This window comes from Oncorhynchus clarkii, chromosome 23 (assembly GCF_045791955.1).
Source record: "Oncorhynchus clarkii lewisi isolate Uvic-CL-2024 chromosome 23, UVic_Ocla_1.0, whole genome shotgun sequence".
Classification (NCBI taxonomy): Eukaryota; Metazoa; Chordata; class Actinopteri; order Salmoniformes; family Salmonidae; genus Oncorhynchus; species Oncorhynchus clarkii.
Genome location: NC_092169.1, coordinates 23,082,397 through 23,108,424, shown reverse-complemented (window position 1 = coordinate 23,108,424; position 26,028 = coordinate 23,082,397). Strand labels below are relative to the sequence as shown.

The window sequence follows — 26,028 nt, the reverse complement described above, 5'->3', positions numbered from 1 at the left end:
AGTTTCTGTCTCTCGGCCCCAGCTTTAATGCATCTGTTCTGACCTCGCCTTCTGGATGATAGCGGGGTGAACAGGCAGTGGCTCGGGTGGTTGATGTCCTTGATGACATTTTTGACCTTCCTGTGACATCGGGTGCTGTAGGTGTCCTGAAGGGCAAGTAGTTTTCCCCCAGTGATGCGTTGTGCAGACCTCACTACCCTCTGGAGAGCCCTGAGGTTGTGGGCGGTGCTGTTGCCATACCAGGTGGTGATACAGCCCAACAGGATGCTTTCAATTGTGCAACTAACAGTTTGAGGGTCTTCAAGGGCCAAGCCGAATTTCTTCAGCTTCCTGAGGTTGAAGAGGCGCTGTTGCGCCTTCTTCACCCCATTGTCTTTTTTGGTTTAAACTCAGATTGTCAGTGATGTGTACGCGAGGAACTTTCCACCTTCTCCACTGCGGGCCCGTCGATATGGATGGTCTGCTGTTTCCTGAAGTCCACGATCAGCTCCTTTGTTTTGTTGACATTGACGGAGAGGTTGTTTTCCAGGCACCACACTCCCAGAGCCCTCACCTCCTCCCAGTAGGCTGTCTCGTCGTTGTTGTTAATCAACCATACTACTGTTGTGTCGTCTGCAAACTTGATGATTGAATTGGAGGCATGTGTGGCCACGCAGTCATGGGTGAACAGGGAGTACAGAAGGGGGCTGAGCACACAACCTTGGGGGGGCCCCAGTGTTGAGGATCAGCGGGGTGGAAATGTTGTTTCCTACCTTCACCACCTGGGGGGGGGGGGGGGGGCTGTCAGGAAGTCCAGGACCCAGTTGCACAGGGTGGGGTTCAGACCTAGGGCTCCAAGTTTGATGATGAGCTTGGAGGGTACTATGGTGTTTAAGGCTGCGCTATATAGACATTCCTCTTGTCCAGATGGGATAAGGCAGTGTGCAGTGCGATGGTGATGAGTCATCTTTGTATCTATTGGGGCGGTAAGCAAATTAAAGTGAGTCTAGGGTGACAGGTAAGTTTGAGGTGATATGATCCTTAACTAGCCTCTCAAAGCACTTCATGATGACAGAAGTGAGTGCTACGGGGCGATTGTCATTTAGTTCAGTTCCCTTTTCCTTCTTGAGTACAGGAAAAAAGGTGGCCATCTTGAAGCATGTGGGGACAGCAGACTGGGATAGGGAGAGATTGAATATGTAAACACTCCAGTCGTGTTTGTGAGAGTCTCAGCTTTTCATTGTTTGTTGCTCAAACAATTAGGCTCTACAGACGTTTTGTAAAAAGACCCGCCCCTGGGCCCCTTCTGGATGCGCCCCGTCTCACTAACACTCCTCTTGCTCAGCCCCCGTTAATCACACAGACTAATGGTACAGCCCATAAGTCTAGCTCAAACATATAATGTTTAAAAGAGGTTAGAGGTCATGGTGGGACTCATTGGGTTGACAATAAATTACAAATAAAGTTAGATATACTTACATGCTATTTTAATTATAATTTTTGCTTTAATTGCATGTTCATCTATGAGTAGCTATTTTGAAACACAATTTCTTTATTTTCCTTTCTGTTACGGTTTTCTTCCAGTGAAAGAGAGGAGGACCAAAATGCAGCGTGGTTATTCATAAACATCTTTAATGAAAGATGAAAATACGAACAGTATACAAAAACAATAAACGTGAAAACCAAAACAGCCCTATCTGGTGCAAACAGAGACAGGAACAATCACCCACAAAACACTCAAAGAATATGGCTGCCTAAATATGGTTCCCAATCAGAGACAACGATAAACACCTGCCTCTGATTGAGAACCACTCTAGGCAACCATAGACTTACCTAGACTACTTCACTAAACCACAATCCCATAACCTACAAAAAAACCCTAGACAAAACACACCACATAAATACCCATGTCACACCCTGGCCTGACCAAAATAATAAAGAAAACACTAAATACTAAGGCCAGGGCGTGACACTTTCATTGCATGTTGGTTGCGTAAGTATTCATAGAATAACCAAGGTCAACTCAGTTTAAAGTGTTAAAGCTCTTCCTGTTACTGTTATTTCCTCATTTAAGATATCACAGTATTTCATCAACTACCATGAGATTTCACATTGTCATTACTGGACAAAGATGCACAAAGACAAACAAGGAAACACATTCAAAATTGGCGAGATGGGGAAAACAGCAACCAATTCATTAAATCCATTCAGTATCAATTCCATCTAGTCCCATTTTTCTCTCCATTTTCTCTCCTTCCATCTCTGCAATATCCCCTGAGTAGTCCATCACTGTGGAAATTGTTCCAATGAAAATTAAAAAGCGGTGTTTTCAATAGAACAGAATTGATGTGAAATTGCATATAGCTCCTGATATAAATATAACACCTCCTGGTCGGCCGGCAGTGTCGCTCTCATCTCTGTTTTAAATCTGTTTGGAGGAAGACTATTTACCCTAATTAATGAGATACACACCCGGTTATCCAAAATATTACTCCTAAAATGGGACTGATAGACCAGATATGAAATATATACGATCCAGTGGCGAGGAACACACACACGGTTGCATGCACACACACACACACACACACACACACACACACACACACACACACTCCCAGTTCAATGATTTGAAGACTTTAGACGTTTTTTCATATTCTCTTCACCCCCCCTAACTGACACTATCTGCATACTGGAATCTCTGCAGATTGAACACTCAGCCAAGACAATGATAGCCTTCCCATTGTCACTTCTCATTTCAGCCCCAGTCTGATGCCCCTTACTGGGCTTACGCCAATAATATTCTCCCCTCTCTGGTTCCGTATCAAACACCCAGCTTCTACCTAGCTCTGATGGAAAAGGACAACTTCATGTCTGTGACACTCATTTGTCAATTAGCAGGCCCCTCTCCCTGTTGACATACAGGGGCTTGAAAGAAGAAACGCCGCCTGTGACGAATTAAGAGAGACAGATGAGTGAGACGCGTGGCGGAGTAATACCATAATGTGCTTTAGATATGAATATAAAACGACATGGATGACAGGCCATACAAGGTTTTATTTCATTTCTTAGTTGAAACCGGGGGTCCCCTCCCTACTTTGTCTTCTTTGTTCTGTTTTCATCCGACTACTTACATCTCATTTTGACAGGCCGGGCGACATTTAGAGTACTTTGGTGCAAGTTAGCGTACTTGATTTGCCATTAAAATGCAAAACGGCTGCCATGGCTGACGCACTGTAGCCTTAGCAGCCTTAGTCTAAACACACAGGTGGAGGAGGGTTCATCTGCAATGCAAAAGCTTCATGTGGGCTCATCTCTCACTACAGCTTTGAGTAGGTGGGGGGGCGAAATCCACAGAGTCCAGCTGCTACAGACGATACTCGTAAGTATATTTCTATGGGAACAGCAGCATTGGATCATTGCTAAATCGTTGCCGCCACTCCAAAACATATTATTTAATTGTATATATACACAGTTGAAGTCAGAAGTTTACATACACCTTAGCCAAATACATTTAAACTGGGTTTTTCACAATTCCTTACATTAAATCCTAGTAAAAATTCCCTGTCTTAGGTCAGTTAGGATCACCACTTTTATTTTAAGAATGTGAAATGTCAATAATAGTAGACAGAAGTATTTATTTCTGGTTTTATTTCTTTCATCACATTCCCAGTGGATCAGAAGCTTACATACACTCAATTAGTATTTGGTAGCATTGCCTTTAAATTGTTTAACTTGGGTCAAATGTTTAGGGTAGCCTTCCAACAGTAAGTTGAGTGAATTGTGGCCCAATCCTGCTGACAGAGCTGGTGTAACTGAGTCAGGTTTGTAGGCCTCCTTGCTCACACACACTTTTTCAGATCTGCCCACAAATTTTCTATAGGATTGAGGTCAGGGCTTTGTCATGGCCACTCCAATACCTTGACTTTGTTGTCCTTAAGCCATTTTGCCACAACTTTGGAAGTATGCTTGGGGTCATTGTCCATTTGGAAGACCCATTTGCGACCAAGCTTTAACTTCCTGACTGATGTCTTGAGATGTCGCTTCAATATATTCACATACTTTTCCTCCCCCATGATTGCATCTATTTTGTGAAGTGCATCAGTCCCTTCTGCAGCAAAGCACCCCCACAACATGATGCTGCCACCCCCGTGCTTCTCGGTTGGGATGGTGTTCTTCGGCTTGCAAGTCTCCCCCTTTTTCCTCCAAACATAACGATGGCAATTATGGCCAAACAGTTCTATTTTTGTTTCATCAGACCAGAGGACATTTCTCCAAAAAGTACAATCTTTGACCCCATGTGCAGTTGCAAACCGTAGTCTGGGTTCTTTATGGAGGTTTGGGAGCAGTGGCTTCTTCCTTGCTGAGCGGCCTTTCTGGTTATGTCAATATAGGACTCATTTTACTGTGGATATAGACACTTTTGTACCTGTTTCCTCCAGCATCTTCACAAGGTCCTTTGCTGTTGTTCTGGGATTGATTTGCACTTTTCACACCAAAATACGTTCATCTCTAGGAGACAGAACGCGTCTCCTTCCTGAGCGGTATGTCGGCTGCGTGGTCCAATGGTGTTTATACTTGCGATGAACGTGGTGCCTTCAGGCATTTGGAAATTGTGGAGGTCTACAATTTTATTCTGAGGTCTTGGCTGATTTCTTTTGATTTTCCCATGACGTCAAGCAAAGAGGCACTGAGTTCGAAGCCACCAATTGTGCAAGTTCTCCCACTTAAAAAGATGAGAGAGGCCTGTAATTTTCATCACAGGTACACTTCCACTATGACAGCCAAAACGAGGGGAAAAAAATGCAGAAAATCACATTGTAGGATTTTTAATGAATTTATTTGCAAATTATGGTGGAAAATAAGTATTTGGTCACCTACAAACAAGCAGGATTTCTGGCTCTCACAGACCTGTAACTTCTTTAAGAGGCTCCTCTGTCCTCCACTCGTTACCTGTATTAATGGCACCTGTTTGAACTTGTTATCAGTATAAAAGACACCTGTCCACAACCTCAAACAGTCACACTCCAAACTCCACTATGGCCAAGACCAAAGAGCTGTCAAAGGATTTCTTTTCTCATTTTGTCTGTCATAGTTTAAGTGTACCTATGATGAAAATTACAGGCCTCTCTCATCTTTTTAAGTGGGAGAACTTGCACAATTGGTGGCTGACTAAATACTTTTTTGCCCCACTGTATGTGTGTATATGTATGTATGTGTGTATGTATGTATACACATTCCTGCCGAGACGCTCTTTGTTAAGAGCAGGGTTTCCCCAAATTCTGTCCCCGGGACGCCAAGGTTGCAAGTTTTGGTTTTTGTCCTAACACTACACAGCTGATTCAAATAACTAATCATCAAGCTTTAATTATTTGAATCAGCTGTGTAGTGTTAGGACAAAAACCAAAACTTGCAACCTTGGCGTCCCGAGGACAGAATTTGGGGAAACCCTGGTTTAGAGAACAGCGGTTCCGTGAGTAACCTCCGATATCCGCTAAATGCGGTTGTGACAGAGTGGTTTCTGTTTCCTTCCTACAAATATGGCTCTAACTTCTGAACGGTTGGAGTTATAAGCTATTATGACCCAATGACTCACTTTGAGCTATAAGCTATTATGACTGCAATTCTCACAAGATGTGCAGCACTCGTTAGAACAGATTGGACAAGAACAGGCACTAAATCAGTGTGTGTGTGTGTGTGTGTGTGTGCGCATCTTTGGCATCCAACTTGATCTGAGTACCACTACAGTATATGCCTACTTCATGTGATGAGACTGAACAGGATACACAGACCCCATACCTCTCACTTGCAATCAGAAACAACACAGCCGAGTATTAACAAATAAAAAAAATATTTTAGACGTGATGTGAAAATTGAAGTCGAGCGTGGTGTTGACAAGGAGGACACCTGTCAAATGTCTCCTTACTAACACAGCCGTGACTTGTTAGTCTCAACGACATTGTTTATCTGAAGAGGGAGGTGACTGTTGGAGGTGACTGTTGTCTGTTGCACTAAAACGATCACATAACGTTAGTATTTATTCTCCTCACGCCTCATAGCCACTGTAGCTCCTCACACCTCAGGTGTCAAATGTGATATTAAAACAGGTAACGGATTCAAGCACCTACGACAGACACTGGCTCAAACGGTAACCATCAAAATAGAAGAGTGGTGTCCACACATTGTATTCCCCATCATCATAGTGTCTCTCTCACACACACAGTGTTTTTCTCATCACTGCACAGTGTCACACACACTGCACCCATTTGACCCGAAACTAAATGGACAACACAATATCCACCCCTGTCCTCCAACAACCACATCTGGCTCTGTGTCTCTAAGTCTCATTCTTTCAACACATCGATGAGGCAGCCTGACAGGTTGGTATGGGGAGAGGTGTAGGTGTGACAGGCTGATACACCAACTTTATTTCCTGGCATTAACTGCCCAGCCACACACACACACACACCGGGGCTCACAAACCAACACTACTCAGTGACAGGTGCTGCCTCATTTTCATTGGCACTCATTGTCAAGTTACTGGATGAGTGCTGTCAATTGGGCTACTGGAAATAAGCATATTAGCAGCAATCCTTTCTGGCACGGTCTTCCACAAGAATGGCATGGAGTAGTGCATCACCCTCAAGGCAGTCCAGTCCAGTCCACTGACTGTCTGACAGTGTCAGTTGTCAAGGCAGTTAGCACTTGTGTTACTTTTGGTGTCACTGAAATGGGGTCACAAATGTCAACACACAGAGCGGTACCATGAAATGGCTCTTGATAGGTGCGAGGAGACATCAAGCGCTTGTTTTGAAGTGATTCATAACAAGTAAAGGCGGTGGCACAGAAAGTTAATCTCATCAGGGACAGACCGCGTGTTTTAAAACACAGCTTTACGTCATTGCCCTCTTTATCCACGCTCATTTCATCACACAACGCAGGGACATCCAGTCCCTCTATTATATTAGGCCGTGTGACTGGGTTCCTTTGTCCTCAAGGGAAGTTCTTATGGGGATAACTAAAACCCAGAGTGGAGGGGAGAGAGAAAGAAAAAGAAAGAGGGGAGAGAGAGAGAGAGAGAGAAAGAGGAGAGAGAGAAAGAGAGGAGAGAGAGAAAGAGAGGAGAGAGAGAGAAAGAGGAGAGAGAGAGAAAGAGGAGAGAGAGAGAGAGAGAAAGAGGAGAGAGAGAGAGAAAGAGCAGAGAGAGAGAAAGAGCAGAGAGAGAGAGAGAAAGAGGAGAGAGAGAGAAATAAGAGAGAAAGAGAGAGAGAGAGAGAAAGAGAGAAAGAAAGAGGAGAGAGAGAGAGAAAGAGGAGAGAGAGAGAAAGAGAGAGAAAGAGGAGAGAGAGAGAAAGAGAGAGAAAGAGGAGAGAGAGAAAGAGGAGAGAGAGAGAGAAAGAGAGAGAGAAAGAGGAGAGAGAGAGAAAGAGGAGAGAGAGAGAGAAAGAGAGAGAAAGAGAGAGAAAGAGAGAGAAAGAGGAGAGAGAGAGAGAGAGAGAGAAAAAGGAGAGAGAGAAAGAGGAGAGAGAGAAAGAGGAGAGAGAGAAAGAGGAGAGAGAGAAAGAGAGAGAGAGAGAAAGAGGAGAGAGAGAAAGAGGAGAGAGAGAAAGAGGAGAGAGAGAGAAAGGAGAGAGAGAGAAAGAGGAGAGAAAGAGGAGAGAAAGAGGAGAGAGAGAGAGAAAGAAAGAGAGAGAAAGAGGAGAGAGAGAGAAAGAGGAGAGAGAGAGAGAGGAAGAGAGGAGAGAGAGAGAGAGAGAGAGGAAGAGAGGAGAGAGAGAGAGAGAGAGAGAGAGAGGAAGAGAGGAGAGAGAGAGAGAGAGAGAGAGAGAGAGAGAGAGAGAGAGAGAGAGAGAGAGAGAGAGAGAAGAGAGAAGAGAGAGGGGGGGGGGGGGAGAGAGAAAGAGGAGAGAGAGAGAGGAGAGAGAGAGAGGAGAGAAAGGCTATGCCAAGAATCAACGCTCTACTTCTTGGTTCTTTTATCACCATCACATGTCTGCTCGCTAATTGAATTTCACAGTTCCACTCAACCGTGGCCTCAGAGAGGAATCATGTGATCTTCACAGCCTCCAATCATCACAGAGAAATATTTTATTAAAGGGTGGTCCATTTACGCTACGCAATTTATCACTAGGCCAGGGACAAGAGTTTTTCATGACAACATGACCTGACCAAGAAAAACTCCTGAACGTACAGGAGCCAGAGTTTTTGTTGGTCAGCTCATGTGGTCAGAAATGAAATACTGGCCCTAAGAGATGGTGGGAGCTGGAAAAGTTTGATGACAAGAATACAAGACTTACCCGTAATACAAATTTAGAGGGAATTTAAATGGTTTGTAGCCTAATCCAACAACTAATCCACAACAATCAATCAACCAATACTATCAGTCCCAAATGGCTTGGGTAATACTTGATTGCTTCTCCCCTTCTCTCCTGTCCAGACAATCCTTTGAAGTCCAGTAATGATATCTGACAAAGATTCCTCCTTAACCAAACTAAATAGGAATAATGAATTAGTAAAATGTCAAAGATATAAATATTTGATTCTGAACATCAAGTTGTTAATGTGATGCGATCAAGTACAAGGAACATAAATGCAGACCTTGATATCTTCTAAAACCAACACATTTAGGCAGTTAGGAAAGCTAAGGCTAGCTTTTTCAAGCAGAAACTTTCATCCTGTAGCACAAACTCAAAAAAGTTCTGGGACACTGTAAAGTCCATGGAGAATAAGAGCACCTCCTCCCTGCTGCCCACTGCACTGAGGCTAGGTGTAACTGTCACCACCGATAAATACACTATAACTGAGAATTTCAATAAGCATTTTTCTACGGCTGGCCATGCTTTCCACCTGGCTACCCCTACCCTGATCAACAGCCCTGCACCCCCCACAGCAACTCGCCCAAGCCTCCCCATTTCTCCTTCACCCAAATCCAGATAGCTGATGTTCTGAAAGCGCTGCAAAATCTGGACCTCTACAAATCAGCCAGGCTAGACAATCTGGACCCTCTCTTTCTAAAATGATCTACCAAAATTGTTGCAACCCCTAATACTCGCCTGTTCAACCTCTTTCGTACCGTCTGAGATTCCCAAAGATTGGAAAGCTGCCGCGGTCATCCCCCTCTTCAAATATATATATATATGTGTGTGTGTGAGTGAGAGAGAGAGAAGAGTTGGCAGCCCAAGATGGGACCACCGGGCCCTGGAGCTATGGTGTGTGCATTTCCCACCTCAAAACATTGGCCTACTGCTAATGAAAGTTGTAAAAGCACTCGCTAGTTTAGCTAGCTAGCTACAGTGATGAATAGCTACTGTAGATACAGTTATGACGATTACTGAAACTGTGCAAAGCTGGTGGACATGGAAATGTCCCATTCTCCTGATTGATGGGCTGGGCGCCGCTTGTAATATAATTAATTGCCTTTTCTCCTTATTTCCAACGCAACAGCCAACTTTCAACTATTACTACGGTTGTTTCAATAAATCAATAACTAGCAATAAGTAGTTCAAAACGAGGTAGCCTACCTTTGGCTGGCTGTCATGTTCCAGTAAATTAGTTAATGATACATATTTCAACAGTGATTATTATCCCCCTCAAAAAAAATAGGTAGGTAAAAGCCATCAACTAAACACACGCATTGCATGATCAATGTTGCAAATGTGAAGTGCAAGCCATTGATCATATAGGTTTATGTGCATCCTCAAGACATATTTGTATTTCTAGTATCAGATACCTATATTAATGAATTGGCAGGTCCATCGTCATTCTGGTATTAGGCAATGGGCTATCGATTTAATAAAAAATATGAATCCTTTATCTAGTTATTTCTAAGGCCTCTGTTACAGAAATATGCTGCAGTTGCTTGACTGGTTCCTCTACTGATGTCAAAGTCCATTGTTTGAGAACGCCAAACGTACAGAACGTTCAAAAATACTTTACTTTAAACATTCTTGGTTTATTTTGTAGAGATCAAATGTAATGTTTCAATGTATTTTTTGTGTATTTAAATGCATCTCAATAGGTAAATAGTGCTCTTATAATGTAGAAACCTAATATTCCACCAACGACTTGGTAGACAGGTTTTTGTATCAACATTTTAGCTTTTTATAATAATCAAGTGTCTTTACAGGATTACATATTAGTTTCAGGGTACATCACATGCTTCAAATTGAGCTATAATTCATATAGGTCCAGTGTAGGCTATATTGCATTCAATGTAAAAAAATATATACAGTACCAGTCAAATGTTTGGACACACCTACTCATTTAAGAGGTTCTTTATTTTTACTATTTTCTACATTCTAGAATAATAGTGAAGTCATCAAAACTATGAAATAACACATGGAATCATGTAGTAGATTTTGAAGTCTGTCCTATATATATATATATATATATATATATATATATATATATATACTTTTGATTACTACATGATTCCATGTGTTATTTCATAGTTTTGATGTCTATATATATATATATATATATATATATATATATATATATATATATATATATATATATATATATATATATATATATATATATATATATATATATATAGACATCAAAACTATTTAGTAATCAAAAGTTTTACACAAATCAAAATATATTTTACATTTGAGATTCTTCACAGTAGCCAACCTTTGCCTTAATGACAGCTTTGGACACTCTTGGCATTCTCTCAACCAGCTTCACGAGGTAGTCACCTGGAATGCATTTCAATTAACAGGCGCGCCTTTTTAAAAGTTAATTGCGGAATTTCTTTAATGCGTTTGAGCCAATCAGTTGTGTTGTGACAAGGGAGTGGTGGTATACAGAAGAAATCCCTAAAGACCAAGTCCATATTATGGCAAGAAGAGCTCAAATAAGCAAAGAGAAACGACAGTCCATCATTACTTTAGCACATGAAGGTCAGTCAATATGGAAACTTTCAAAGTTTCTACAAGTGCAGTCGCAAACACCATCAAACGCTATGATGAAACTGGCTCTCATGAGGACCACCACAGGAAAGGAAGACCCAGAGTTACCTCTGCTGCAGAGGATAAGTTCAATAGAGTGAACTGCACCTCAGATTGGAGCCCAAATAAACACTTCACAGAGTTCATGTAACAGACATCAACATCAGCTGTTCAACAGGAGACTGCGTGAATCAGGCCTTCATGGTGGAACAGTTGCAAAGAATAACTCCTAAAGGACATCAATAAGAAGAAGATACTTGCTTGGGCCAAGAAACACGAGCAATGGACATTAGACCAGTGGAAATCTGTCCTTTGGTCTGAGGAGTCCAAATTTTAGATTTTTGGTTCCAACCGCCGTGTCTTTGTGAGACGCAGAGTAGGTGAATGGATGACCTCCGCATATGTGGTCCCCACCGTGAAGCATGGAGGAGAAAGTGTGATGGTGTGGGGATGCTTTGCTGGTGACACTGTCTGTCATTTATTTAGAATTCAAGGCACCAGCATGGCTACCACAGCATTCTGCAGAGACAGGCCCTCCCATCTGGTTTGCGCTTAGTGAGCCTACCATTTGTTTTTCAACAGGACAATGATCCAAAACACACCTCCAGGCTTGTAAGGTCTATTTTACCAATAAGGAGAGTGATGGAGTGCTGCATCAGATGACCTGACCTCCACAATCACCCGACCTCAACCCAATTGAGATGGTTTGGGATGAGTTGGACTGCAGAGTGAAGGAACAGCAGCCAAAAAGTGCTCAGCATATGTGGAAACTCCTTCAAGACTGTTGGAAAAACATTCCAGATGAAGCTGGTTGAGCGAATGCCAAGAGTGTGCAAAGCAGTCATCAAGACAAAGGTTGGCTACCTTAAACAATTCTAAATATATTTTAATATTTTAGATTCTTCAACACTTTTTTGGTTACTACATGATGCCATATGTGTTAATTAATAGTTTTGATGTCTTCAATATTATTATACAATGTAGAAAATACTCAAAATAAAAGAAAACCCCTGGAATAGGTGTCCCCAAACTTTTGACTGGTACTGTGTGTATATATATTTGGGGCGGCAGGAAGCCTAGTGGTTAAAGCGTTGGGTCAGTAACCAAAAGGTTGCTGGATCGAATCCCCGAGCTGACAGGGTAAAACTCTTGTCATTCTGCCCTTGAACAAGGCAGTTAACCCACTGGTTCAATTTAAAGAATGTTTTGCCTCCCGGGTGGCGCAGTGGTTAAGGGCGCTGTACTGCAGCGCCAGCTGTGCCATCAGAGTCCTGGGTTCGCGCCCAGGCTCTGTCGTAACCGGCCGCGACCGGGAGGTCCGTGGGGCGACGCACAATTGGCCTAGCGTCGCCCGGGTTAGGGAGGGCTTGGTCGGTAGGGGTGTCCTTGTCTCATCGCGCACCAGCGACTCCTGTGGCGGGCTGGGCGCAGTGTACGCTAGCCAAGGTGGCCAGGTGCACGGTGTTTCCTCCGGCGCATTGGTGCGGCTGGCTTCCGGGTTGGATGTGCGCTGTGTTAAAGAAGCAGCGGCTTGGTTGGTTGTGTTTCAACCTTCGTCTCTCCCGAGCTCGTACGGGAGTTGTAGCGATGAGACAAGATAGTAGCTACTACAACAATTGGATACTACGAAATTGGGGAGAAAAAGGGGTAAAATTCAAAAAAAAAAAAAAAAAAAAAAAAAAAGAAAAAATATGTAAAGAATGTTTTAAAATGTATAAACTAAGCAATAAAAAAAATAAACGTTCCTTTTTCAGGATCGTAAAATCGTAATTCGTAAAAATCCAAATAACTTAACAGATCTTCATTGTAAAGGGTTTAAAACCTCTTAAAGAGGCTGCGAATTTTTGCAGCTTTTTGTTAAAAATCGTGCAAAATTTCAACGTCCTGCTACTCATGCCAGAAAAATAGTATGTGCATATGATTAGTATGTGTGGATAGAAAACACTCTGAAGTTTATAAAACTGGTTAAATCATGTCTGTGACTATAACAGAACGTGTGTAGGAGGCAAAATCCCAAGGAAAACTGTTCACAAAAAACACAAAAAAAAGGGAGGAAGTTATGAAAGGGAGAATATGGACCATGATTTCAAGACTTGCTGCTATCGAATACAGATCGCCCCGTGATCAATTTGATCGATTATTAAAGTTTACTAATACCTAAAGTTGGATTACAAAAGTAGTTTGAAGTGTTTTGTCAAAGTTTATAGGCAACTTTTTTTATTTTTAAAAATTACGTTGCGTTTTGGAAAGCGGTTTTTCCTGGATCAGACGGGCTTCATAAATGGACATTTTGGGTATACATGGACGGATTTAATCGAAAAAAAGACCCAATTGTGATGTTTATGGGACATATAGGAGTGCCAACAAAGAAGCTCGTCAAAGGTAATGAATGTTTTATATTTTATTTCTGCGTTTTGTGTAGCGCCGGCTACGCTAATTATTTTGTTTACGTCTCCTTTGGGTATTTTGGGGGTTGCATGCTATCAGATAATAGCTTCTCATGCTTTCCCTGAAAAGCATTTTAAAAATCTGACATGTTGGCTAGATTCACAACGAGTGTACCTTTAATTGAGTACCCTGCATGTGTGTTTTAATGAAAGTTTGAGTTGTATCGAGTACTATTAGTTGTCACTCTGAAATTTCTGCTCATGTTGATCCCTGTACAGGGACAGCAGCCATACACCGTTTCCCATGCTTGTTCAATGAACCATAAACAAGTAATGAACATGCACCTGTGTAAAGGTCGTTAAGACACTAACAGCTTACAGACGCTAGGCAATTAAGGTCACAGTTATGAAAACTTAGGACACTAAAGAGGTACTTCTACTGACTGAAAAACACCAAAGGAAAGATGCCCAGGGTCCCTGCTCATCTGCGTGAACGTGCCTTAGGCATGCTGCAAGGAGGCATGAGGACTGCAGATATGGCCAGGGCAATAAATTGCAATGCCTGTATTGTAAGATGAGTAAGACAGCGCTACAGGGAGACAGAACGGACAGTTGATCGACCTCGAGACAGGTACAGGATGGCAACAACATCTGCCTGAGTTAAACCAGGAATGCAAAATCCCTCCATCAGTGCTCAGAATGTCCGCAATAGGCTGAGAGAGGCTGGACTGAGGGCTTGTAGGCCTGTTGTAAGGCAGGTCCTCACTAGACATCACCGCCAACAACGTCACCTATGGGCACAAACACACCGTTGCTGGAACAGACACAGACTGGCAAAAAGTGCTCTTCACTGACGAGTCGCAGTTTTGTCTCACCAGGGGTGGTGGTCAAAGGAATGAGCGTTACACCGAGGCCTGTACTCTGGAGCGGGATCGATTTGGAGGTGGAGGGTCCGTCATGGTCTGGGCGATGTGTCACAACGTCATTGGACTGAGCTTGTTGTCATTGAAAGCAATCTCAACGCTGTGCGTTACAGAGAAGACATCTTCCTCCCTCATGTGGTACCCTTCCTGCAGGCTCATGGTGACATGACCCTCCAGCATGACGATGCCACCAGCTATACTGCTCTTTCTGTGTGTGATTTCCTGCAAGACAGGAATGTCAGTGTTCTGCCATGGCCAGCGAAGAGCCTGGATCTCAATCCCATTGAGCACGTCTGGGACCTGTTGGATCGGAGGGTGAGGGCTAGGGCCATTCCCCCCCAGAAATGTCTGGGAACTTGCAAGTACCTTGGTGGAAGAGTGGGGTAACATCTCACAGCAAGAACTGGCAAATCTGGTGCAGTCCATGAGGAGGAGATGCACTGCAGTTCTTAATGCAGCTGGTGGCCACACCAGATACTGACTTTTGATTTTGACCCCCCCCCCCCTCATTTCTGTTAGTCACATGTCTGTGGAACTTGTTTTGTTTATGTCTCAGTTGTTAAATCTGGTTATGTTCATACAAATATTTACACATGTTAAGTTTGCTGAAAATAAAATGCAGTTGACAGTGAGAGGACGTTTCTTTTTTTTGCTGAGTGTATTTGCTAAGAGCTGGCAGAAAGCTGGTAGGTCTGCTGTTAGAACCAATAAAGGCCTCTACCACTCTTGGCTAGCGGAATGACTTCGGCTTCACTCCAGGCCTGAGGACAAACACCTTCCTCTAGACTCAGATTAAAGTTATGATAGATAGGAGTGGCCATAGAGTCAGCTACCATCCTCAGTACCTTTCCATCTAAGTTGTCAGTGCCAGGAGGTTTGTCATTGAGCGATAACAATAGTGTTTCACCTCTTCCACACTAACTTTACAAAATACAAACTTACAATGCTTTTCCTTCATGTTTTTTAGTTTTTATGCATGAATACGATGTCTCACTGTTCGTTGTTGGGATTTCCTGCCTAAGTTTGCCCACTTTGTCAATGAAGAAATCATTAAAATAATTGGCACCATCAAATGGTTTTGTGATGCCACCTGATTCAATGAAAGATGGAGTTTAATTTGTCTTTCTGCCCATCATTTTATTTAAACTACTCCAAAGTTTTATTTTCATAATTCTTTATATCATTGATCTTGGCTTCATAATACCGTTTTTGTTGAGTTTAGTCACATATTTTCTCAATTTGCAGTAAGTAAACCAGTCAGATTTGCAGTGACTTATTAGCCACTCGTTTTGTCCCATCTCTTTCAACCATACAGTTTTTCAATTCCTCATCAATCCATGGAACCTTAACAGTTAACAGTCAATTTCTTAACAGGTGCATGTTATCAATTATTGGAAGAAGCAATTTCATAAATTCATCAAGTGCAGCGTCTGGATGATCCTTATTAATCACATCAGACCAACAAATATTTGTAACATCATCCACATTAGAGTCACAGCAAAATCTTTTCTATGATCTCTTTTACAATATTTTAGGCCCAGCTTTTGGAACCTTGGCTTTCCTGGATACTATATACTATATTGTGATCCCTGCATCCAATGGGTACAGATACAGCTTTAAAACACAGTTCTACAGTAATAGTAAACATGTGATCAATACATGTGGAGTATCTTGTTCCTGTAGTGTTTGTAAAAACCATGGGGGTTGATTTATACCTGAACCAGATTACAGACACTAGTTCAAGTGAAAAGCTTCCTCTTGAGTGGACAGCTTGATGAAACTCAATCAATATTTAGGTACCCAACGAAAGTAGACCTCTCTGTTTACATCACATACACCATCAAGCATTTCATACACATTATTTAGATACTGACTGTTCGCACTTGGTGGCCTATAGAAACAGAACAAAATAATAGTATTTAGATGAGGCAGGTGAACCTGCAACCAAAGCACTACAATAACACTTGACATGAGATCTTCTCTAAGCATTACAGGGATATGGCTCTGAATGAATGAATGATATATATATATACAGTGCCTTGCGAAAGTATTCGGCCCCCTTGAACTTTGCGACCTTTTACCACATTTCAGGCTTCAAACATAAAGATATAAAACTGTATTTTTTTGTGAAGAATCAACAACAAGTGGGACACAATCATGAAGTGGAACGACATTTATTGGATATTTCAAACTTTTTTAACAAATCAAAAACTGAAAAATTGGGCGTGCAAAATTATTCAGCCCCTTTACTTTCAGTGCAGCAAACTCTCTCCAGAAGTTCAGTGAGGATCTCTGAATGATCCAATGTTGACCTAAATGACTAATGATGATAAATACACTCCACCTGTGTGTAATCAAGTCTCCGTATAAATGCACCTGCACTGTGATAGTCTCAGAGGTCCGTTAAAAGCGCAGAGAGCATCATGAAGAACAAGGAACACACCAGGCAGGTCCGAGATACTGTTGTGAAGAAGTTTAAAGCCGGATTTGGATACAAAAAAAATTCCCAAGCTTTAAACATCCCAAGGAGCACTGTGCAAGCGATAATATTGAAATGGAAGGAGTATCAGACCACTGCAAATCTACCAAGACCTGGCCGTCCCTCTAAACTTTCAGTTCATACAAGGAGAAGACTGATCAGAGATGCAGCCAAGAGGCCCATGATCACTCTGGATGAACTGCAGAGATCTACAGCTGAGGTGGGAGACTCTGTCCATAGGACAACAATCAGTCGAATATTGCACAAATCTGGCCTTTATGGAAGAGTGGCAAGAAGAAAGATATCACTAAAAAGTGTCGTTTAAAGTTTGCCACAAGCCACCTGGGAGACACACCAAACATGTGGAAGAAGGTATTCTGGTCAGATTAAACCAAAATTGAACTTTTTGGCAACAATGCAAAATGTTGTGTTTGGCGTAAAAGCAACACAGCTGAACACACCATCCCCACTGTCAAACATGGTGGTGGCAGCATCATGGTTTGGGCCTGCTTTTCTTCAGCAGGGACAGGGAAGATGGTTAAAATTGATGGGAAGATGGATGGAGCCAAATACAGGACCATTCTGGAAGAAAACCTGATGGAGTCTGCAAAAGACTAATGACTGGGACGGAGATTTGTCTTCCAACAAGACAATGATCCAAAACATAAAGCAAAATCTACAATGGAATGGTTCAAAAATAAACATATCCAGGTGTTAGAATGGCCAAGTCAAAGTCCAGACCTGAATCCAATCGAGAATCTGTGGAAAGAACTGAAAACTGCTGTTCACAAATGCTCTCCATCCAACCTCACTGAGCTCGAGCTGTTTTGCAAGGAGGAATGGGAAAAAATGTCAGTCTCTCGATGTGCAAAACTGATAGAGACATACCCCAAGCGACTTACAGCTGTAATCGCAGCAAAAGGTGGCGCTACAAAGTATTAACTTAAGGGGGCTGAATAATTTTGCACACCCAATTTTTCAGTTTTTGATTTGTTAAAAAAGTTTGAAATATCCAATAAATGTCGTTCCACTTCATGATTGTGTCCCACTTGTTGTTGATTCTTCACAAAAAAATACAGTTTTATATCTTTATGTTTGAAGCCTGAAATGTGGCAAAAGGTCGCAAAGTTCAAGGGGGCCGAATACTTCCGCAAGGCACTGTATATATATATATACACAGCAACACCTCCCCATAAGCATTTCTGTCTTTTCTATAGATGTTATACCTTTCTATTGCTACTGCTGTATCATTAAAGGAATTATCCATGCGCGTCTCAAAAATAGCTAATATATGAATTTATCTGATGTTATCAAGTTATTGATTTCATGAACCTTATTTAATAGGAATTTGTTTTTAACCTAGTTAAATAAAACAACATTTATAAGGCTACATATATCAATAGAGGCTATTTCAGCCCTTTCCTGGGTAGCGTCTCAGAGAAAGGCTTAACTTGGAAAAGAACAAAGCAAGTGAAAAGGAAAGAAAACATTCAGCAGTCCATTAATCAGTTGGTGTGTGTGTGGGTAAGTGTGTGTGTGCTGCGAGGTTGAAGCTTCGAACCCATAGGCTTGGGTTCGCATAAAAAGGTTGGATGGAGACCTGGTTTCTAACATGAACTACTTGCAAGTCTGACATCCCAGCTCATAAAGTTATGCAAATAACAAAAAAATGCTACTCACAGTTTGTTGCACATACAAAACAAATATTCGACAGCAAGGATCTTGATCCACGAGGGGATTCTCTGCTGTTACCAAGAGAAGCTTTATTTAGCAAGAAGCTAACTACTTAGCTAGATAACTAGCTACTAAATTAGCAAACCAAATGCACAACATTTTAGACAGTTTACTTAATAATTATACAATATCTAGCTGGAAAACATTTAGTTGTGAATTCCATACTGTAATTAGATCACCTGGTGCCTGCTGCACAACAGTGAGTGACTCACAAGGCGCCAGTCTCTTGTCATTGGGTGCTTGTAAACAAACACCATGTGACTGGTGCATACTGGTAAGCTTCATAATGAAAAAGAATGTGGCAGGTGAAATGAAGTACACGATATGCTTCATCTCCTAATGTATTGCACAAGTTGACTGCAGGTATTTATTTAAAAAGAAGCTACAAATATTCACATTTTTGTTTAAAAAAATTCAAAGAAATAGGTATTGACGGTACTGAAAAACTATCCCGAGGCTACTTCCAAATACCCCGGTATACCGCTCAAGCCTACTAATATATTATTAAAGATTAAGCTGATTGGAAAATAATGTCATCAGCTTTAGAATGACAACATATTTACTAAAACATTTAGCCTACTAATTGTTAACTGTGTAATAACAACTCAACACCCAACATAGAAACACCCTATTACAAACCAGTCTAACACTATTACATACATTGAAGGAGTATGCAGTTTACAAATTCTAGCACATTGCCTTTGTTTCGCATTCAAGGGGGGCAATCATGTCTGAAACATTCAGAGTTTGACACCCTCAGCGAATGAAAAGGCAGGCAAATCAAACTCCAGTCAAGGCAACGCTCGTTTTCCAATCGCTGCGGTTCATTAGGAATATTAATGCTCTGATAAGCACACATTTATTCATGAAACACTGGGCAGGGGCACGGGACTTAGCAATTATTAATGTGACAGGACTCGGGCACAAAGTGAATCAATTAAACAAGAAGAATCCACATTTCCAGCACAGATAACTGCCTTAAGACGACGACAATTTTCGACGACGTGACAAAAAGAGCCTCCATTCAGAGGCCTTTCAAGGCCCTGACAGGTCAAGAAAGGGTTTTTGAAACAAAAGCACCTTCTAACCATCCTCTCTCCTCTTTTAGTTGTCAGATCAATTTTGCCAGTCCTGCTGCTGAGATGACTGAGACGGCACCACCCTCCCTCCCCCAGTCCATCCCTCTGAACCAGCTGCCACAAGGTGATTCTTCAGGTCCTGTCAGAAGGGTCTTTTATTTTATTTGGCCCCTGCATTAACATGTCACATTTATTGATCAGGCCTTTTATCCGGCCACAGCTTGGTACCAGCCAACCCATCTCTCTGGTGCTCTGAGTGTCTCACAAATGGCACCCTATTCCCTATATAGTGCTCCTATTTAGTAAATAGGGTGCCATTTGGTACGCAGCTTGATGCTCTTACATGGTCTTTGATGTCCCTATGACATGCCAAACCACATAATGCACATAATGTGAACATATTAAATTGCACTTAATGCAGATATGGCAAAGATGTTGCTCCTCTCACATCTATGACAAGTAGCTAACTCTACCAGCTCTCATGTCAGAATTAGATCAATCCATGTTTCTCAAATTTCACATTTTGTGGGAGGAGGAACTTAACATTGAAATAACTGATAACATGGATGAACATGTGACGACTCACTTAAGCTCTATGAACTCAAGGTCTTGGTAAGAATTCTGTTGGAAGAATGTTATACATGTCTTCATAACACCTAAACTGAAATCAAAACACACTGGCTCCCAACACCCATTTTGGAGAGAATGCGGGCTATCAACGGTGGATCACTCATATATTTTTTGGTCCCGCCCTGCTATTGAATCTTACTGGGGAGAAATAAGATCTAACATTGGAAAAATAATGGGTTTTGACATGGAACAAAACATTCATTTTTTTGTACTTTGGTGAAATTCCCGATTACTTACACACTAGAGAAAAGTACCTCTTGAACGTCCTACTGGCAGCCAGTAAAAAGGCTGTCACTAGGAAATGGCTACAAAAAGACCCTCCCACCATGATACAATGGGTAGACATTACATATAGTATATTAAATAAATACACTATATGGAGCGTATGACCTTTGCTTTAAGAACACGAGGCCAAGAATACTGGGAAAAATGGGTTTCCTAAATGAAAATTGTCCAATTCCAAAGATTGTTACGGTAACTAATCTGATGTACGTGAAAAGAAAGTATATAAAATAAAAAGTTGAAGTTGTTCCAAATGTGTTAAAAGTTAACCTTAAACATTTGGAGTTGATGGTTAAATTTAAGTTCAGGCTGATGCTTATCCACATCCGCAATACCCGTCCACAACTCCCTAACAAAACCGAAACCTACTTTAAGGTAAAAGCACTCACTGTTGTCCCTAGCGGCCGGTTTCCACGCCATCAGACATGGATGGACATCAAATACAGACTTGTATGAGTTGAATGTGCTAGTTTCCGATTTAATGACGATGCCAGCCAAGCACAATGTAAATTCAAAAAGGAAAACTTGAAAATCATAATGCCTGGCACTAAAACTGAACCTTTTAGAAAGAACAGAGTGAGTCATGTCTAAAGAGGGTCTCCATGGTCTCCATGGGCACATTGGGATCTTTCCATCTTAATCCATATAGGATATAAGATATATTGATATATGGTGGCAGCATGACTTTAAATAGTACAGGACATACATTGAACAAAAATATAAATACAACATGCAAAGTGTTGGTCCCATGTTTCATGAGCTGAAATAAAAGATCCCATACATTTTCCTTATGCACAAAAAGCATATTTCTCTAAAATGTTTTAGTGAGCATTTATCTTTTGCCAAGATAATCCAGCCACCTGACTGGTGTAGCATATCAAGAAGTTTAATAAACAGCATAATCATTACACAGTTGCACCTTGTGCTGGGGACAATAAAAGGACACTTTAAATTAGCGGTTTGTCACACAACACAATGCCACAGATGTCTCAAGGTTTGAGGGAGCGTGCAATTGGGGGGGGGGGGGGGGGGTGCTGTAATAAAGCCCCTTTATGGGAAGAAAAAAAAAGTATTCTGATTGGCTGGGCATGGCTCCCCAGTGGGTGGATCTGGCTCCCAAGTGTGTAGGCAGGCCTATACCCTCCCAGGCGCACCCATGGCTGAGACCCTGTCCAGTCATGTGAAATCCATAGATTAGGGCCTAATTTATTTATTTCAAATGACTGATTTCCTTCTATTAACTGTAACTCAGTAAAATCTTTGAAATTGTTGCATGCTGCATGTATATTTTTGTTCAGTATATATATGCATATAATAATTTATAAAGACTTGATTACATAGTGGTATCTTCCTTAAAAATGCACTATACAGAAATCGCTTGGGAACAGATCTACCACTTCTTAGACTTGCTTTCAACATGAATGAAAAATCTAGAACTCACATTTCTATGCGAATTTGGTCGGGTCACCCAAAACGTTATATATTGTAGCTTTAATAAGAGATGTGACCTACCACAAAGGTCCACTCAAGGCACCACTACACCACTTAAGGCACCACTACCACTCAAGGCAACACTGTGTCCATGATAGTATTCACGACTCATCTCAGCTCATCTCCTACCTTAGCTGATTGAAGCTGAGATCTAGCCGTCTTGTCAAGAGTCCATATCTTTCTCCAAGGTACTCTGGGATGTCCTCACAGTCATGTCCAATATAGGAAACCTGTAGAACAACCACAGAGAGATGCACCGTATTTAAATTAATACACAACATGCAAATGAATAGATTATAGCACGGAGAGACTGGAACCAGAAATCGGCCAGGACATTTCTAACACACAATCCCATTTTTTTCCTTGATAACACGTGCACATCCCCCCCCCCCCCCCCTTGAAGACCCCATTATTATTCAAATAATGATTATTGTGTGCAAAAAACAACAACATTTTCTAAAGGCACACTGGGCTAAAGATGGACAAGCCCATCTGGCATCTGCACAAATTGCCCTGTGGCCAGTCCGTTTCTGGGTTAAAGTGAGTAAGAATAGCCTAAATAACCTATGGTGGAGTGCATGTGTGTATAAGCTCATGGAGCACAGTAGGTGGTGTATATAGTGAGTGGTTTACCTTGTTTGTGACCTGAGGTAGGGTTGGGTAGGGTTATCCAGACTTTCATACAGCTTCTGTACCATACCGGGGTATACAGTATGACTGAATATGCACACACGGGGCGCTATTTGACGCACAAAACAATTTAGGCAACATGGATCTTAATTCAGGAGGGGATTGCATGTCTCTGCTGTCACCAAGAAGCTTGATCTTGACATCTAGCCACTTAGCTAGCAAATTAGCAAACCAAATGCATAGCTGGAGCCCTGAGCTGGATTTATTTGACACATCTTAGATTTCTTATAGATATGCATAACGTATAGTTAGTTATAAGCAGTGGTGTAGAAAACACCCCCGCAGCCCCTGCAAGGCGGGGGTCCCCCCACCACAAAAAAAATAAAAAAGAATAATCATACTATCTGTATTTTAAATAACCTGGTATATGGTATATCACCCAAGCCTAACCTGAGGACTTGTAAAACATATGACACGAAAAACCACACGTTCTCTATCAGACACACATCCAATAATATTAGACAGTGAGTGTCTTTTCATTCATTTGATTGCTAGGTCAATGTGAGAGACCTTCCAGGTATGATACTTGGTAAGTTACATTGTCACTTTCATTTAAACATACTCTGTAACGTTTCAGGTACAGTTGCAGGATAGTGACTCTGTACACACCTGCCATGTGTACACAACTATGTTCAGCTTTAACACATTGATAAAAACTCTGAGTAGTTTATAAAGCTTTGTCTGTGCAGCTGCTGTGACGCGATTTCATACTTCATAAAATTAGTTGCATCATACCACTACAGTTGCGCAGGAGTTCTCTTTTATTTGTGTCACATGACAGTAGCATAGCAAATTGTAGCCCTTCTCATGACTCCACGTCCATTTTGATTAGTTGAGGGGGTGCTACGATGCTGAACCAAAGCTCATTCTAAATGTTGATACGCCTCTTTTGTGATACGGTTTTGGAAACATTTGAAACATAACCTTCATATCAGCGAGAAATCATTTTCAAAAATAATTCTACACACCTTTATAGGGTTAAGCCTTCTGCATGCTTCGGGTTCGGCTGGTGCCTATCCGAACTCAGCTAAGCGAACCAAACGTGTATGCACATCCTCCCTTAAAAAGTAATTTGCTTGAAAAACAAGAAAAAAGTGAGAATAGTATTGTTTACCCATCTTGAGACACCGTAGCCAGTATACACTTCCTCAAAATAGTCAGAATTAATCTAAAATAACTCAAGAAATTAGTCATTAATTTTGACGTTTTTGCAAAAGAGATCTTAGTCACACAATTTTACATTAACTAAGATGTTTTGTGCAGTATTTGTCAAGGGAAAAAATGTGAATGAAAACTATTCATCTTTTGCTGAATGGCAACAAACACTTAATTGAAGAATCTCTACAGTTGACCAAACAAAAATCAAAGGGCGTAAACTTCAGCCTCTGAACTTCAGCTTGCCTCGTGATTTTTTTTGGTGTGCATGAACAGCCTTTAGGAAGAGTTTGAATTATACTGTGACATTCAGGGGGTTCTCTATTTTTTCATGGCTTGGCCGGCTGGGATTGTCCTTGTCCCATTGCGCTCTAGCGACTCCTTGTGGCGGGCCGGGCGCCTGCACGCTAACTTTGGTCGCCAGCTTTTCGTCGTTTCCTCCGACACATTGGTGCGGCTGGCTTCCGGGATTAAGTGAGAAGTGTGTCAAGAAGCAGTGCGGCTTGGCGCGGTCGTGTCTCGGAGGACGCATGGCTCCCAACCTTCGCCTCTCCTGAGTCTTTACGGGAGTTGCAGCGATGGGACAAGACTAACTACAAATTGGATACCACAAAAAATTGGATAAAAAAAGTAGCAACTTTAATGTGGCATGAACAGTCAGTCATGATGTTTCTGATTGTCAAACAAATCACTTCAAAAAGTAGGCTACCTGCACATGTTAATTCATTCCAGCATCCAAACAGGGCACTCACTGTGCACACACCCATTTGATATATGGAAAGATAAATATGTTACAGAACACCAAAAAGTGTAATGACATTTGCCGATTGTCATAAGGTTTACACTCTTGAAGCTTGAATTAATTGATGTGTCTCGCTGACAATAGGACCTTTTTGTAGAAAGAAAAGTCGGGACACCTGAAAAGGGTCTAAAAACACAGGACCGACCCAGGATGACAAGTGCAGCCACATGAAATTAAAATGGTTTAAACCATGACACTGAGGTGAGAGTGTTCTTTTCATTTGGAATAAGCATTGATTTCCATATTTACCACCATAGCAGTAGACTACAAATTGCATTTTAAACAAATAGGTATATTGTTAAATTAGCGTTATTTAGAGACCCCCAAAGTTAGCCTTTTGTTGAATTTAGGTGGTCTTATCTCTCATCAATTGGTTACCAATGTAATTAGAGCAGTAAAAATAAATGCTTTGTCATACCCGTGGTATAAGGTCTGATATACCACGGCTGTCAGCCAATCATTAGCTATATAGCATGCTGAACACCTGTGTGTAACAGAACGACAGCCAAAAACGTGTTGAACTGAAAAGTAGCCTACTCTCGGTTGAAATTGTGTAAAAGCCGGTTAAAAACAGTGTACGTGTATATTTAGCATTTGTGAAATTATTTTGTTGTGATATAAAAGTAGAGGGCATAACGTTTCTAGAACCGATTTACGTTTAGATTAAGTATTTGGCTGTATTGGCTGCCAGTGACAGTTTGCCTCTGAACATAACATAAGGTCCTTGGACGGGTTAACTTAACAGGTTAAGGGTATGCTCGCAGTAGGCTACATTCTTGGGCTATGCATAACGGAGGCAATGCAGCATAGCCTACCAAAAAAACACGGAACACACAAAACATACACTCTGAACGACAAACACTGACAACTATCCGACTGTCTGACTTACTATTCGTTTTAAATATCACATACAAGAGACAAACTTTTTATTTTAAATAGTTCACACTTACTTGAGTTCCATTCATTGACACCATAGAGTCGCTGCATGCCATAACTCTATCTGATGATGACAATTCAGCGACTATACGCTACCTCTACGGAATAACCTAACTATCGGAATGGAACTGGCACATGTCCTCTTGTTTAAAATAAAATTAACTTTACTTTCATTAGTTTTCCAAAATGTCACTGTTTTGGTTGGTGATTTGCACTACTTGGTGCGTCTAATTTACTACTTCCGCGTGATTCCTACGAATCAGCAGACCTAATACGGAAACGCGCTAATACTGAAATGGGCCGTCAGTAGTTACCACAGTCACAAAGTCATAATTATGTCTAAACCCTGCCTGTTTGTACAATTTCTCTTCTAACGCTAACCTTAACCACACTGCCAACCTTATGACTAACCGTAACCTTCAGTTACCACAGCGTCAAAATTGGCTGGCCTATCGTAAACATTCATCAAGACAAATGTAAGGTTATAGTTAGGCATAGGTATTGCAGTG

At 41.4% G+C, this 26,028-nt stretch overlaps 1 protein-coding gene across 1 annotated transcript in view; it reads right to left on the bottom strand.

Moving 5' to 3' along the window:
* The window catches only part of LOC139381462 (leucine-rich melanocyte differentiation-associated protein-like), a 381,245-nt gene extending 355,456 nt beyond the window's left edge, over positions 1 to 25,789 (bottom strand). The window contains exons 1-2 of the mRNA XM_071125016.1: positions 25,534 to 25,789; positions 22,066 to 22,166 (exon numbers count right to left, since the gene is read on the bottom strand). Coding sequence (XP_070981117.1) covers positions 22,066 to 22,166; positions 25,534 to 25,575 — 143 coding nt within the window. The 5' untranslated portion in view covers positions 25,576 to 25,789. The remainder of the gene's footprint in view (positions 1 to 22,065; positions 22,167 to 25,533) is intronic.
* Between the last annotated feature and the right edge of the window lie 239 nt (positions 25,790 to 26,028).